This window comes from Aotus nancymaae, unplaced genomic scaffold (genome assembly GCF_030222135.1).
Source record: "Aotus nancymaae isolate 86718 unplaced genomic scaffold, 86718_ANA_hifiasm-v0.15.2.pri h1tg000064l_1, whole genome shotgun sequence".
In the NCBI taxonomy this organism is placed as follows: domain Eukaryota; kingdom Metazoa; phylum Chordata; class Mammalia; order Primates; family Aotidae; genus Aotus; species Aotus nancymaae.
Genome location: NW_026988479.1, coordinates 29,777,846 through 29,794,682, shown reverse-complemented (window position 1 = coordinate 29,794,682; position 16,837 = coordinate 29,777,846). Strand labels below are relative to the sequence as shown.

The window sequence follows — 16,837 nt, the reverse complement described above, 5'->3', positions numbered from 1 at the left end:
GTGCAGCACCACACCCAGCTTATTTTATTTTTGTAGAGGATCATGTGAGCTACCACACCCAACCTGGACACAGCTTTTCCTTTTTGAGCCAGTCTTGCTCTGTTCCCCAGGCTGGAATGCAGTGACACACTCATCTTTCACTGCAGCCTTGACCTCCCAAGGCTCAAGTGATCCTCCCACCTCGGCCTCCCCAGTACCTGGGATTACAGGCATGCACCATGACACCCGGCTAATTTTTGTATTTTTTTTAAGAGATGGGGTTTCCTTATGTTACCCAGGCTGGTCTCAAACTTTTGGCTCAAGCGATCCGCCTGCCTCGTGCTCCCACCCAAAGTGCTGAGGTTACGGGGCATGAGGCACTGTGTCCTGCCAGAACATAGTTTTTAAGAGTCAAAGGATGTACTAGTACATTATATGTAGGGTCACCAAAAGATATTTGTTTTTTAGAGACAGGGTCTCACCGTCACCCAGGCTGAAGTGCGGTGGCACAATCACAGCTCACTGAAGCCTTGAACTCCTGGGCTCCCATGACCCTACCATCTCGGCCTCCCAGTGCTAGGATTACAGGTGTGAGCTACTGCCACCAGCCAGAAAAAAATAGAGGTGGCAAGGATGATCTTAAGGTCTTTAGTCTGAGCAATTAGAAAGAAAGAGTTGCTTAATGTCTCCTGAGTCTCACTTTCCTCATCTGTGAAGTGGGGATAAAAAGAGCATCTGCTGGGCCAGGCATGGTGGGTCATGCCTATAATCCCAGCACTTGGGAGGTAGGTGGATTGCCTGACGTCGGGAGTTTGAGACCAGCTTGACCAACATGGAGAAACCTTGTCTCTACTAAAAATGTTATAATTAGCCAGTTTGTGATGGCGCATACCTATCAATCCCAGCTATTTGGGAGGCTGAGGCAGAAGAACTGCTTGAACCCAGGAGGTGGAGGCCGCAGTGAGCTGAGATCACACCACTGCACTCCAGCCTGGGCAACAAGAGCGAAACTCCATCTCAAAAAAAAAAAGTATCTGCTCAGCAGATCACTTGGTGAGAAGAGGTGAGACACTCAGTAAATGGTGACTTACACCACTATTAGTTACTCTGAATTATCAGGAGTCTAAATAAATTAGTGTAAGTGAAAAGCAGAGCAAAAACCATACAGAGCCCTCTCTCTATCAGACCATTTAATCTAGATGGTTTCTGGCTATTGTGGCACTTAAACGAGAAGCTTGCAACTCCATTCTAAGACCAAGAGAAAGGGCTACTTTGAGTGGCTGGAATGTATGTCTTGAGAGTAAGGTGGTTACCACTAGTTTGGAGGGTAATTATAAAGTGGCTTGTAAACAAGGCCTCTCATGGAAGAATCATCTAGGTTTACTAACAGTACATCAAACTGAAATGGAGAAGTCCTGTGCCGTATATGACAGATTTACCTGGCTGGCTTTAGAAAATTCCTCAGTGAAGACCCACACTCCTCCCCTGCCCACACCTAGGGCTTTGCCAGTCTAATAAAGGTTCAGCCAAGGAAAAAAGATGCCACACTAGGACTGCCCTTGATTCTGGGGAAAATCCTTCAGGGAGACATCCCAGGCTATTAGCCATGGGAAGTTGGCCACTTGCCTCTAGTAACTATCACAAACAGCCCTTCTTGAAAATTCAGCCAACTTCTGATTATCCACTCAGTTGAGGAAAGGCACAGATAAACCCACAGAGTAATTACCAGACTGTATATATTTGGCTTTAGAATGCAATCTTCTGAAATAAAAAACTTACATCTGTGTAGGACTTTTTTTTTTCTTTTTGAGACCGAGTCTCACTCTGTCACCTAGGCTGGAGTGCAGTGTCACAATCTCGGCTCACTGCAACCTCCGCCTCCGGGGTTCAAGCAATTCTCCTGCCTCAGCCTCCTGAGTAGCTGGGATTACAGGCATGCATCACCATGTCCAGCTAATTTTGTATTTTTAGTAGAGACAGGTTTCACCATGCTGGCCAGACTGGTCTTGAACTCCTGACCTCATGATCCTCCTGCCTCAGGCTCCCAAAGTGCTAAGATTACAGACTTGAGCCATGGCGCCCAGCAGGACTTTTTAAATTCATGAACTGGGCTACCCCATATTCAACAGCAATTTGATCCTCTAATCAACCTCAGTACCAAGATTAGCCCCATTCTGTGAATAAGGAAAACAGAGGTTAGACAAGCTCTCTAAGGTCACAAAGTGACAGCAGAGAGAAGTATCCTGCCCATGTTCTAATTTAAATTCCATCACCTTCCCCCTTCACACTGATGTACTGTTTCCTATGTTTTCACTAGCGAGGTATCAAAACTTACTTCATTCTTGAACTTCAGGCAAGGTAAGGCCATCCTCTCTCCTGGTCATTCCCTTAGATCACTCTGAACCAGTTAGGGAGGCTTATAAGTCTGGACTGAGGCACTTGTGAACCTCCAGTGGCCCCAACACCCTAATTACTCCCTTTGAGCTGTCTGGGGTTTTGCAAACAGGGGCACTCCCATCTGCCAAGCTCTCCATTTTAAAATTAAAGCTCTTGTGGTTTCAGGCTGGCTCCTCCTCCTCCTCCTCCTCCCACCCTGCCCACCTCCCAGAAAAGGGAATGGGTGGGGGCACAGTGGCTCACGTCTGTTATCCCAACACTTTGGGAGGCCAAGGTGGGCAGATCACGAGGTCAGGCAATCGAGACCATCCTGGCCAACATGGTGAAACCCCGTTTCTACTTTAAAAATACAAAAAATTAGTTGGGTGTGGTGGCGCGTGCCTGTAATCCCACCTACTCGGGAGGCTGAGGTACAAGAATTGCTTGAACCCAGGAGGCAGAGGTTGCAGTGAGCTGAGATTGCACCACTGCAATCCAGCCTGATGACAGAGTGAGACTCCGTCTCAAAAAAACAAAAAAAAAAAGAAAGAAAAAAGAAAAGAAAAGAAAAGAAAAGAAAAGAGAAGGGAATGGGTGCTCAGTAACAGCCATTAGGTTGCTTACTCCAGGTCTCACTCCAGGCAGTGGGTTGGTCAGCAGAAAGACCCCACCCCTCATGAGGTTCAGAATTCAAGAAGGCTTGTGACTACCCTCTACCTTCCCAGAGGGCCAAAAACCACCTCCTAAAAACCTTCCCCTACCTGGCAGGCACTCATTTCCCAGTTAGTATGAAATGCAAACTCCATGTCCACAAGGAAAGGGGCCAGGCCAGCTGAAGGCTCCTGATGAAAGCTGTCTCCCACTCTCCCCTTCAAAGGGTGTCCTAACTGTGACCTTTCCTTAGAAGAGGAGAAAGTGATTCGCACTATATTGTTTCTTGGCCTTTTGGCTAAGATCAAGTGCATGATTAAAACAAAAAGCCTTAAGTCTTACTTAATAGACTAACCTAGCAGTTCTTAGCTGGGGGTGCACAATATATCCAGTTACACAGTTAAAAACAATCATAATACCATTATCATTATCAGGATTGACAAAATAATTTCTTAATTTAAAATAATCAAATTTCCTCAGTTGTTATCACAATGTCTTTGGATACTTGGGGCCAAGAATCAAGATCCAAATAAGATCTGCAACAATGCATGACCAATGTCTCAACTCTTTTCATCTGTAACAGTTCTTCCCTTTTAAAAATGCCATTTATTTAATGGAAATAGTGTGTCTTGTAGAATTTCTCACATTTAGAAACTGTGTAACTGCCTACCTCATGTCTAATTAGTCTCTTCCTCTATCTATGGTTCTGTTAGATTTAGATTCAGTTTTTATTTGGTGAGGGGCAATTTTCAGGTGGTGCTGTGTGCTTTCAGACACTGTAAGGCACATAACGTCTGGTTGCTCCATCATACACCCCTAAGGCATCAACTTAGGTTCCTGAGGCCAGAAGAGTTCTTCAGCCTCCAGAGAGCTTGGATTCCTAATCATGATGCAAATATAAAGCTCTTCTTTGGTTTCTTTCTTTTGTGGGGAGGGAGTTTTAGAAAAAAATTTCAATACCAGAAAACTTTTAAAACACTTGGACCTAGTCTAATACCCTGATTTTACAGATGAAGAAACAGAGGCACAGAGAAAGTAAGAGGTGTGCTGGTGTCCACAATGCTGGTCATAAGCATGATCAGAAGTAGCTCCTAATAATGGTGATCATTTATTACACAAATATTTAAATAGCAATTACTAAATAGGCAGTACTTACTAGGTACTTACTCTTTGCCTGGCACTATGCTAAAGGCTTTGTATTTTCTTTAATTCTCACAATCCTCTGAAAGTTACTATCAGTATTCTCATTTTGAGGATGAGGTAATGGTGGCTCAGAGAGGTTGAGTAATTCACCTAAGATTGTACAGCAAGTCAGAAGTGGGACTAGGACTCAAGAGTACAGACCATATGATTCCAGGGCCAGACTTCTTATTCCCATCCAGTCTCCATTCTGTGTAGGCAAGAAGGGGGCCAGATCTGAAGTAGCTCTGACACTGCAAGGTCGTGGTGATGCCCTAGATCCACACAGACACCCAGCTAGTACAACCAGGGCAATCTGGGGAAGGGCCGACACCCAGGAAATAGAGGAAAGCAGAGAGGTTTACATGGGCCCAGTTCAGTGCAACAGAGGATCTCTGGGACACCATGGGATTGCTGAATTATAATCCTTTTTAATTTTGTGTCAGTTTGTTGTATTTCAAAGGGACATAGTTTTGAAAAAAATGATGTTCAGAACATAAACATTTAAGTCTCAGACCCTGTTTCAAACTTTAGCACTAGTTTTCTTACTACACATCAATTTAGAGGTGTATACAAAACAAACCTACTGATTACTCCTGCTAGGGTGGATGGGAACTTGCAGAAATGATATACAGACGCTTAACGACTTAAGATGGGGTTACATCCTGAAAATACCGTAAGGCCGGGCATGGTGGCTCACATCTGTAATCCCAGCACTTCAGGAGGCCAAGGCCAGCAGATCACTTGAGCCCAGGAGTTTGCAACCACCTGGGCAACATAGCAGAACCCATTTCTACAAAAAATTCAGAAAAAAATTAGCCAGTGTGGTGGTGTGCACCTGTAGTTCCAGCTACTAGGGAAGCTAAGTAAGGTGGGAGGATCCTTTGAGTCTAGGGGTTTGAGGCTGCAGTGAGCCATGACTGTTTCACTACATTACAGCCTGTGTGACAGAGTGAGACACTGTCTAAAAAATAAATAACTATGGCCAGGTGTGGTGGCTCATTCCTGTAATCCCAGCACTTTGGGAGGCTGAGGCGGGTGGGTCACCAGATCAGGAGTTCGAGACCAGCCTGGCCAATATGGTGAAACCCCATCTCTACTAAAAATACAAAAATCAGCCGGATGTGGTGGCATGCACCTATAACCCCAGCTACTCAGGAGGCTGAGGCAGAAGAGTGGCTTGAAACCAGAAGACAAAGGTTGCAGGGAGCCAAGATCACACCACTGCATTCCAGCCTGGACGAAAGAGTGAAATGAAACTCTGTCTCAAAAAAAAAAGAAAGAAAAAGTAATAAAAAATAAAAATCTAAATATAATTAAATTGAAAATGCATTTAATACAGCTAACCTACTGAACATCAATGCTTAGCCTAGCACAGGGCATGGTGGCTCACACCTGTAATCCCAGCACTTTGGGAGGCCAAAGCAGGCGGCTTGCCTGAGGTCAGGAGTTAGAGACCAGCCTGGCTAACATGGTGCAACTCCATCTCTACTAAAAATACAAAAATTAGCCAGGCATGGTAGCACACACCTGTAGTCCCAGCTACTCAAGAGGCTGAGGCAGAAGAAGAATCGCTTGAACCCAGAAGGCATAGGTTGCAATGGGCTGAGATCACACCACTGCATTCCAGCCTGGGCAACAGAGCAAGACTCCGTCTCCCAAAAAAAAAAAAAAAGCTTAGCCTAGCCTATCTTAAATGCACTCATAACACTTTAGCCTACAGATTGCCAAAGCGTCTAACATAAAGCCAATTTTAACTGTTGAATGTCTCATGTAATTTATTAAATATTGTACTGAAAGTGAAAAACCGTGGTTGTATGGGTACCTGAAATACAGTTTCCATTAAATGTGTATCACTTTCCCATCAACATAAAGTCAAAAATCATAAATTGAGGATCATCTGTACTCAAGTCTCAAGGCACTACATGTGCATCAGCCACCAGTTAGGCTGGCTTTTCCTCATATTCCTGAGAGTACATGTGCAACTCCCCCAAAAGAGAATCTTTACAAAAGACAAATTAAAAAGTTAAAACTTATTTTTTAAAAATTCATCTCACCACATTCCAAAGCAAAAAATAGCTAATTCTTTTTTTTTTTTTTTGAGATGGAGTTTCACTCGTTACCCAGGCTGGAGTGCAATGGCGCGATCTCGGCTCACCGCAACCTCCGCCTCCTGGGTTCAAGCAATTCTCCTGCCTCAGCCTCCCGAGTAGCTGGGACTACAGGCGCGCACCACCATGCCCAGCTAATTTTTGTACTTTTAGTAGAGACGGGTTTCACCTTGTTGACCAGGATGGTCTCGATCTCTTGACCTCGTGATCCACCCGCCTCGGCCTCCCAAAGTGCTGGGATTACAGGCATGAGCCACCGCGCCTGGCCCCAAAATAGCCAATTCTTAAGAGTCACTAACCTTTAAATTATCCATCCCATGTGTTGTAGATAAGCAAAAGTCAAGTTTTAAGAAGACAGATCCCATACAGTTCATGGAGTACTGATACAACACAAAAAAAGGAAAGGTCTGCATTCACCAACCCCATCACGTTACAGGTAGAGAAAAACAGAGACCCAGAGAGAAGTCCCACCAAGACCCACAGTAAGTAACAACTTCCACCTGCCAGGCACTGGGCTAAATATACATATCGTAACAATGAATGCTCGTAATACCTCCATGAGGCAGGTAAATCATAAATACATATTGCACAAATTAAGGTGAGGCATAGAATGGTTAAACAATTTGCCCAAGGAGGCGTATCTAACAAGTGGTAGAGCTACCCACACAGTTTGACCCCAGAACCTTCGCCATATATCATCTCTTAACTTAGACATTTTGGATCTTATACTTAGAAGGAGTATAACTAGAATAAGGAAAAAATTTAAAAATTTAAAAATACTCTAGGGAGGGACGGAGATCCAAAAAGCCAAAATGCAAATCCCAAGATTTAAAACTACAAATCTAAGACTTGGATGTTTAAACCAGAATACAGAACTCCACAAGAAAGGAGAGGTATCACAAAACATATTTTATTACTACTTACTGCAATTGTCCCTTAAAGAACTAAAACACCAACATCTGAGCCAAAAGGAGGGCTAAAAATAGGCATTTGCAACAAGCTTTGGAAAGCTTTTAGTTTGCTTATGAGGTACTTATTTCTGTAGACTCCCAAAAACATATGCATCACAGAACACAAAAATTCCCAAGACCACACAGCCACTCCACTAGTGTCACATTTAAATATGTCGAAGCTGTAAACAATATCAGGGCTAGAAAAGCACTTCAGAGATCTATGTACGCTCCAGAGAAAGGGCCACCATCTAGCCTTAGCAGACTGACAACCCAATCATAGAATTTCATCTCAAAATGCACACAAGTCCTAACAACAGGCTTAGAGAGAGAAGCTACTGGATTAACTGAGTTAGGCTGTCAAAATCTATTCCAAAGGTTCTAAACCAAGTAGACGCTCTCTTGCCTTAAGATTCCAAAAAACATGAACAGAGCAAATCTACTCCCACTCAAGAATTTTGCTTTGGGCACTTAAAGCCAATCAGCTTCTCCAGTCAGAGGAAAGGCAAGATGCCAGCCAAGCTGTCTTCTTCCCACGATCAATAACCCCAGTGACGCACACTATCAAGGGCTCCTGGACTTACACAAAATGCCAGCTCAGGCACCCAATACCATCTGATGTCATGGCTGATTGAAAACCCACAAGGCAGGTTCACCATTAGCCAAGCAGCAGCCAGAATGAGTAGCCCCATTTAAACTTCTGAGGAGTGCTCTCTCCCGGGGATGATTATACCCTTTTGAGTTTAAAGAAGGAAGAAGGATCAAGGAGTGTTTTAAAGTTGTTTTCCCTCACTCTGTGGGTGGATAGGAGGGACGTGAAAGACAACGGAGGTTTCAGCACTGTCCTTTGCATAAGAGGGTTCTGGAAGGGAAAGCGGGGAAGGGGAGGAGGCGAGAAGGAAGAGAACAGTTTGACGGACTGTTAGTAAACCCCAAATGTCCCCTCCTCCAAATGAAGCAACCTGAAAAGAAATAAAAATTGCAACATGTTTTCAGGACTGGCTATTCTGGCTTCCCTAGGACTAGGAGTGATTCTACTTTGGCTGTGCAAGAAAGCATAAGCTTCCCCTTTATTTTTGAATGGTTTAAACTAGTTAGCCTCAACCAGCGACAGCAGAAGAGCTTTTTAACAGCACCAAGGCTACGACCAGAGGCCATCATTCTAACTACAAGACAGTTTTAAAACCGACCCACCTCAAACTGACCCAAAACCAAAGAATGGAGACCCGCCCTATCCGCCGGCTGAGAGGAGAGTGGGCGCGCCCCCCACCCAAGCGGACGAGCTATTTTCGGCAAAGGCAGGCCAAGAGCAGACTCCATATTCTGCACCGCCTCTCTTCCCCAGGCTGACACGGCTCTGCTGGGATTTCCTGAACCCTCACCTCCCCCCGGAAAGGGGCACGGTCCAAAAGGACCAAAACCCAGAGGAGGGAGTGGGAGGACCCGGTGAGCGCCGGTCGGCAGTCACATGCCGCTCCCCGCGCGGGGAGGCACCACGTTGTCCCGGCTGCAGAGGAATGCTGGGAAGGGGGAACGCGCACACACCCGCGCACACGCACACTCGGGCCGCGCCGCGGGCCCGCACCCGCCTGCCACCCCGAGCGACGCGGCTCGCGCCGAACGCCGAGGCCGAGCGGCCTGTGGGCCGACGGCGCAGCGCATGGCGCCCAACTGTCACCCGCCCGCCCAGCCCGGACACTCCTTCCCCCGCCGCCACACGCCCCTCCTGTCGCTGCAGGCCCCTTCACCCGCCTCATTTTCCGCCAAACCTTCTAACTGACTCCCCCAGCACACTCGCCGTCGGGTTCCTTCTCAAGACGGAAGGTGCCCGGGATCGGGGAGGGAAACCACCGAATTCGGTAACACGATGGGTTTCTCCTCATTCTCCCGGTAACTGACGCCTCAATCCGTCTCCAAATGGAGATTCTACCACCCAGTATCATCTCCCCGAGAACAAACCTTGTTAACTTTTAATCCCCGAATCCGTGCGGCCGGCATGTACTCCACGCCGGGCACTGGGCTGCCCGTGACATATGCTCATTAAACATTTACAACATGGGGACGCTCGCAACGCTACCAAAACGGGGAGAGCCGGGCGGGGTGGGAAGAAGGGCTTCCCGAGGAAGGTTCAAACCAGAAGCCGTCTCCTCCGCCAACACGCAGTGGGGCCCTTTTCACTGAAACCAGAGCCCACACTCCGCCGACGAGGTAGGCCCGGACCACGCCGCTGCCCACTAACCGCTGCGGCCCAGGCGGTGGCCGTAGCCTCCCGGAGGCCGGGCCCTCGGGCAGGGGCAGGTCCCCGAGCGTGCGGTGGGGAGAGGGCGCGGCGACCAGAATCAACCAGGAGGCAATTTTCAAAAGTCCCGAGTCACCATGACCGCTAGCGGACCCCGGGGCCCTGGAGGCGCTGGGGGAGGGGACTCCCATGTCCCCGGAAGAGGCCCCCGGACCCAGGAGGGAAAGGAAGGAGACCCACCTGGGGGGGACTGTCCGTTCACGGTGGTCAGGACCGGCGGCAGTGCGTTCTTAGTCCACGGGTTCACCTTGGGAGGGGGGGCTTCCACGAAGTCCCGGCGCCCCGCGCCCGCGGCTCCGGTAGCTCCTCCGCCAACGCCTGGCTCGCCGCCGCCCTCCTCCCCGTCGCTGACGGCTGGGCCCTCGGCGCCCGGCGGCTGCAGCGGCCGCAGGTTCTCGCGCTCCTGCTGCCCAGTGCCCTCCTTGTGTGGCTTGGCGCAAGGCGGCCGGGGTCTCCGAGCGCCGCCGTCCGGCTCCCCCCCGCGGACGTCGTTCGTCCCGGGCTCGCCCTTGCCCTCAGGCGCCGGCGGCGGCTTCTTCCTCACCAGCCCCCCGTGCTCTTCGGCCTGCAAGAGCGGGGCGCCCCCAGGCAGCAGCGGCTCCACCTGAGTGGCCATCTGCGCGCCCGCCCCCCCCGCGAGAAGCCGGGCGCGCCCGAGGTTGCCTCCCCCGCCTCGAACTTGGCTCGTAGGGCGCCCGCGACGCCTTCCTCGGGGGCGCTGGGCCCCAGTCCCTGCGGAGAAGGGTCGGGGTTCACGCGAGGCGCAGCCCCCTCCCAGTTAGGTGCAGCCGCTGTAAATCCGAGGCCCACTAGAGGGGCGGGGGGGGAGGAAGGCTCCCCACTCTGCGGTCCAGGCCTCCTCGAGCGTGCGTCCCCCCCCGCCCGCTCCTCGCAAGACGCCCCCACCCCGAGCCGGGCAGGCTTCTCGTCCCGTCCCTCCCTCCCCCCCGCCCCCGGGGCGGCCCGGGCTTCCCGGCTCGGGGGCTGCAGCAATATGGACGGACGGGGGAGAGGCGCGGCGAGCAGAGCAGACCACGCGATCCGCGGCAGGCGGCGGGCGGGCGCGCGCCTCACGACGCGGCGGGCGAGGGGAGGGGACGGAGCAGCGGGGGCGCGCCCGCCGGCCCGGCCCTGGGCGACGGGCGGGCAGAAGGCGGCGGGAGCGCGCGCGCACGGCCCTGCGGTCCCGCCCCTCGCCCCGCCCCTCGCCGCCGACTCCTCAGAGCACCTCCCCGGCTGCGGGTAGGAACGCTCAGACCCGACGGGGGCGAGCACGTGCCTGATGCAATTCGGGAGTTGTCGGTGGGGGCGCTGAGGGGGGATAGGAGAGAAGACTGGGTGAGGAGGGGAGGTGTCTTAAAGGGCCAGCGCGTGAGGGCGGCCTCAGGTGGAGCACATGGGACCGGGCCACGCGGCCGGTCGGGCCTGCTCGCGCTTTTTAGGCTGAGTGCCAGATTCAGTGGGGAAGGAGCCATTAGTGTCACTCCTGACTTCCAGGAAGCCGAAGGGAGGACCCTCATCCGCCCCGAGGACGCGCCAACGCCGCCCCCTCCCCTGTACCCAGCGGGCCTGGCCCCTTCAGTCTCCGCCTGGGTGACCTTGGTTGGGTGAACTGTCCGCACCTCAGTGAGCTGTGCTCCGCGCCTCGCCGCCGCCGGGCCTGGCCTCGACAGTACCTGGAGATGGGTTCGACTCCGGGCCTGGAAGGCGAGTCTTAGCCTTTGTGGGCAGCGGGCGCCTGAGAAGTGGGAACGGAATTACCAAAGCCCTCACCCAGGCCAGGCCCTCCTCCCCGCTGCGAAACCTAGTATTTATGGGCAGGAAATGTCTTTTCTTTCAAGTGGATGTCGTTTTTTCTAAAGAATTGCTTTGGGCGGAGTTGAACGGTCCCTGGATTGGGACTTGTGAGATCTGAGATTTTATCCTGGCCCTGCCCCTTACCATTCCTGCAACAGTGACTTCCATCTTCTTGGGCCTCAATTTCCCTATTGTGAAATGAAGGAGCAGTATTTGACAGCGGTTTCAAACTTCAGTGTACATTCGATTCAGTAAATACTACCTCGTACTGTGGGGGCTGCAGGGTTCTAGGAAACAGGTTTGGTTTAAACCAGGCTAACAAAGTCCCTATCCTCATGGAATTTATTCTAAGGTGGAGAAAGAGACAATAAACAAATGATAAATTCTTGTCTAGTATCTATGAAAACAGAAGTTACTGTGGTAATCAGACTAGATGGGTTACTTTTGTTTGGGTGATAAGGGAAGATTTCTTTGAACGCCAATGCCAAAGGATTAGGAATCAGGCTTGGTCTGGGACTGGACCCAGAAATCTGCATGTCTAGCAAGATCCCTTTGGTGCTTCTGACTTCACATGGAGAAGTCCTGGCTTTTGACTGCTGTGATCCCACGTGCTCACATAACATAACAGCCTGGAATGTTGGCCATCTCCAAAACAAGAATTACAGCACACAACCTTCTGGATCTAGAAGACTGAATGAAAAGCCTCTTGGAACTGCCCCAGCCAGCAAGTCTGAGCTGTAGGATTGTAACCAATATCGGGGAGAAGTACTGGTCGGGATAGCCAGGTAATTCCAACTCTTGAGTTATTCGGCCTCTAAGCCTTGGCCAGCTAGCCACACTTCCCTGGACCCCTCTCCTGTTGGAAAAATGGGGGTAAATAATGCCTGACTTGCTTCTACCCTCTGAGCTCCTGTGAAGGGTCAAGTAAGACAGTGTTAGTCAAGGTGCTGTGTAAATTCTATAGACGAGCCAGTACTTCGAAAGAGCTACCAAGGAAGGTAATGTTAAAGGGGTCTCGATGAATTAAAGCAGGAATCTACTAAGTGCATTACATGTACTCTTAATCAGAAGGTAAATTATTGCACATTGTCACTGGAATGCACTGTTTGTTTATTTGAAGAGATGAGGTCTGTCACCCAGGCTGGAGTGCAGTGGTGTGATCACAGCTCACTGCAGCCTTGAACTCTCAGGCTAAAGCTATCCTCCCAACTCAGCCTCCAAAGTAGCTAGGACCATAAGCACATGCCACCATGCACAGCTTTATTTTATTTTATTTTTTTTTTTTGAGATGGAGTCTTGCTCTGTCACCCAGGCTGGAGTGCAATTGCACAATCTCAGCTCACTGCAGCCTCTGCCTCCCGGGTTCAACCAATTCTTCTGCCTCAGCCTCCAGAGTAGCTAGGACTACAGGCGCATGCCACCACACCCGGCTAAATTTTGTAGTAGAGATGGGGTTTCACCATATTGGTCAGGCTGGTCTTGAACTCCTGACCTCGTGATCCACCCAGCTCGGCCTCCCAAAGTGCTGGGATTACAGGCGTGAGCCCACACACCCAGCCATTAAAAATTTATTGATAAATATTTCCTGAAGAGATTATTCACTCTAGACCCTCTGTAAACTTTGTTAATAGGAGACATAATTGCTATTGTTGGTCATTCTTTTTGTAATTGGCATTAGAGAAGTACCATCCCCCTACCCCCGAGAACTTGTGAGGGTATGAGAGTACTGTGTGGACAAGAAACTCTGGGCACCGTGGCTCTCCCCTATAATCCCAGCACTTTGGAAGGCCGAGACAGGTGGATCACCTGAGGTCAGGAGTTTGAGACCAGCCTGGCCAACATGGCAAAACACTGTCTCTACTAAAAATGCAATATCAGCCGGGTGTGGTGGTGTACACCTATAATCCCAGCTACTCAGGAGGCTGAGGCAGGAAAATCGCTTGAACCCAAGAGGTGGAGGTTGCAGTGACCTGAGATCACCCCACTGCATTCCAGCCTGGGTGACAGAGCAAGACTCCGTCTCAAAAAAAAAAAAAGAAAAGTTCCTTATCCAAAGTCACACAGCAGAGCCAGACAGAGCCAGGTCTCATACCTGAATCTCTTTAACCTAAATCCAGCAGCTTTTTTTTACGTTAAAATAATGAAACTGGGGCTGGGCATGGTGATTCACACCTGTAATCCCAACACTTTGAAAGGCCAAAGCAGGAGGATCACTTGAACCCAGGAGTTAGATACCAGCCTGGACAACACAGTGAGACCCTATCTCTACTTTTAAAAAAGTTTTAGGGAGCCACGGTGGCTCAGACCACTTGTCCTGGCACATGAGGAGGCGAGGTCAGGCCTTCCAGGCCAGCCTGGGCAACACATAAACCTCTCATCCATTTAAAAAATAAAATTAATTTTAAAATGATGAAATTGGGATTTGAATTTAGGTTTTTTGATTCCTAACCAACTATGGTATTCTATATGCATATGTTTCTAAATAAAAATCACAAATACAGTCATCCTTTCTTATCCCCGGGGGATACATTACAAGACCCCCCAGTGCATGCCTGAAACCCCAAATAGTACCAAACTCTATCTATACTATGTTTTTCCTATACATACATGCCTATAATAAAGTTTAATTTATAAATTAGGCACAGCAAGAGATAAACAACAATAAATAATAGAAAAATTATAACAATAGGCTCTAATAAAATTTATGTGACTATGTTCTTTCTCTCTCAAAACATCTTATTGTATGTGATATTTTCTGACCACAGTTGACCACAGGTAACTGAAACGTCAGGTAGCAAAACCACAGATAAGAGGGGACTACTATACTAGTAATGACCAAATAGTCAGGAGTAGCTACTTTTACTGAGTAACTAGTATACACTAGGTTCTATGGGAAGTACTTGACATTTATTATCTCATTTAATCCTCATAACAGTCCAGTGGGATATGTACTAATTATTTCTCTAAATGTCTACTGAGCCCCTACTGTGTGCCAGGAACTACAGGCTAGGTCCTGAAATGGTTATTGTCTTCAAATTACAAAGGAAGGCAATTGAAAATCAGAAAAGAAAGTAAGGTGGGGTACTCAGCATCATAGGTAGCAGCTAACTATCAGAGTGGGATTTTTCAGAGTGTTCTATGTCTCCAGGCCTTATTCTTACCCACTGTACCACTCTGTACAGCCTACCTCTCTTCTCTCCATTGTCATATCCATAAGTACTTATGGAGAATCCCTCAAATACTTAGGCCTCAGTAAGATACAAAACAGGTTGAATCCTATCTCTCTAAAGGGTAAACTCTAATTAGAGGAACCAAATAATTGAGCAATATTTAACCTGCGGCCAAAAAAAAAGAGGTAAGACAAAATATGCTTTAGGCAGAGTGACAAGGATCAGACTAACTTGTGCCTAGAGTTTAAATACACTATGTGCTTAAACACTAGGCCAGGTGTTGTGGCTCACACCTGTAATCCCAGCACTTTGGGAGGCCAAGGTGGGAGAATTGCTTGAGCCCAGGAATTTGAGACCCACCTGGGCAACATAGTGAGACCCTGTCTTTAAACAATAAATAAATAAATAAATAAATTAGCCAGACGTGGTGGCACATACCTGTAGTCCCAGCTATTCAGGAGGCTAAGGTGGGAGGATTGCTTGAGCCTGGGAGGTAGCAGGTGCAGTGAGCTGTGACTGCATCACTGCACCTTAACCTGGGCAAGAAAGTGAGACCAGACCTTGTCTCAAAAAAATAAAGCCCACCAAATTAATAAAGTGGGTCTAAATACCTATTTAGGCTGGGTATGGTTGTTCATGCTTGTAATCCCAACACTCTGGGAGGCCCAGGCAGGTGGATCTGTTGAGCCCAGGAGTTAAAGATAAGTCTGGGCAACATGATGAGACACCATCTCTACAAAAAAATACAAAACATTATCTGGGCATGGGGGCACACACCTGTAGTCCCAGCTACTGGGGAGGTTGAGGTGGGAAGATCACCTGAGCCTGGGAAGTTGAGACTGCAGTGATCCATGATTGTGCCACTGTACCCCAGCCTGGGCAACAGAGTGAGACCCTGTCTCAAAAACAAAACAAAACATTGGCTGGGCATTGTGGCTTACACCTGTAATCCCAGCACTTTGGGAGGCCGAGGCAGGTGGATTATGAGGCCAGGAGTTCGAGACCCACCTGACCAACATGGTGAAACCCTGTCTCTACCAAAAATACAAAAATTAGCCAGGTGTGGTGACTTGCACCTATAATCCCAGCTACTCAGGAGGCTGAGGCAGGAGAATCACTTGAACCTGGGAGGCAGAGGTTGCATTGAGCCCATATCGCACCACTGCACTGCAGCCTGAGCAACAGAGCGACACTCCATCTCAAAAAACAAAAACAAACATAAACAAATACCTATTTGTAATTAATTATATGCTTGTTTGCTCCTTGTGCTGACAACTTCCTAAAGTGAGACAGAGCAGGGTGCATGAGGGACTAGAGAGCTGGGAGAATTGGTTTATAACCTGGGTCCCATCTCTGAGTTTGCTGAATGACTGGGCAGCCTCCTGAGCTTTCCATCCATGAAACAGGAAGCATGCCTGCCCATCTAGCTTATGGGCAGGAAGAAAATACAAAGTTTACAAGAAATTTTAGTCTATTGGAGGGGGAGCGATGAATAGGTAAAGGAAGGAGGAGTGGTTCCTTGAGTTATCTGTGCTTATTATGAACGAAAATTTAACATGCTTGGATATGTACTAGTTTTATTCCTCTTTGAGTTTGGTTTTCCAAAAAGCCTTGTGTTTCTGGAAGAGCTTATGCGAATCACTTACTTTTCTGCTATGGGGCCCCTTGGGTGTGAAACCTCTTACACTGACACAAAGTGAGTGGGGTTAGCAAAGGGAGGGGCCTTTACCAAAACAGTGCCAGCTGGGGAGTGTTTTTCAAGACTCTTGGGCCTTCTGGCACATGTGACATAATTATTTCAGTTCTTGGAAAGAGGCTCAGCCAGGATCTCCTCTTGTGAAGTAGATGTAAGTAGTAATAGCTAACATACAAGGAAGTGGGGTAGGGACTGACTGTTTCCATACTACCTCATTTAAACCCCAGGGCAATCGTTTTCCAGGACTATCCCCACTTTACAGATGAGAAAGGAGGCTCAGAGGAAGGGAGGTAGTCAGGGCGGGGTATGGTTTGCAATGAAGAAGGTCTGATAAGATAATTAACTTTTAACACACTCACAAGCACCATCCCAGCCTCTTCTCTCATCCCCACTATGCTCCCTGGAGTTCTGTACTTCCTACGTTGTCCATCATGGGCTTCCTCAGTAACTGTACTCCCACTGTAAGCCAGTCTACCACACGTGCCTGGGTCAGCTCTCTGGCTCTATGATGGACTTAGGCCCTGCCTCTGCTTTGAATCTCCACATTCACAACCAGCACAGCCTGACCCTAACTAACCTTCCTGTACCATTGCCTTCCAGCACACACACTGTTTCTTTCACCTTTCACC

General features: G+C 48.7%; 1 protein-coding gene and 1 long non-coding RNA gene across 5 annotated transcripts in view; one reads left to right on the top strand and one right to left on the bottom strand.

Moving 5' to 3' along the window:
• The window catches only part of LARP1 (La ribonucleoprotein 1, translational regulator), a 135,399-nt gene that overhangs the window by 53,635 nt on the left and 64,927 nt on the right, over positions 1 to 16,837 (bottom strand). For 2 of the 4 annotated variants that reach the window (XM_012441013.3, XM_064366548.1), the window contains exon 1: positions 9,726 to 10,161. The exons of the other annotated variants lie outside the window; for them this stretch is intronic. In XM_012441013.3, coding sequence (XP_012296436.2) covers positions 9,726 to 10,161 — 436 coding nt within the window. Of the gene's footprint in view, positions 1 to 9,725; positions 10,162 to 16,837 lie in introns of those variants that run through there. 4 annotated transcript variants of the gene reach the window in all.
• Positions 10,909 to 16,837, top strand: part of LOC135270652 (uncharacterized) — a 54,064-nt gene continuing 48,135 nt past the window's right edge. The window contains exon 1 of the long non-coding RNA XR_010338795.1: positions 10,909 to 12,127. This is a non-coding gene — a long non-coding RNA (uncharacterized LOC135270652). The remainder of the gene's footprint in view (positions 12,128 to 16,837) is intronic.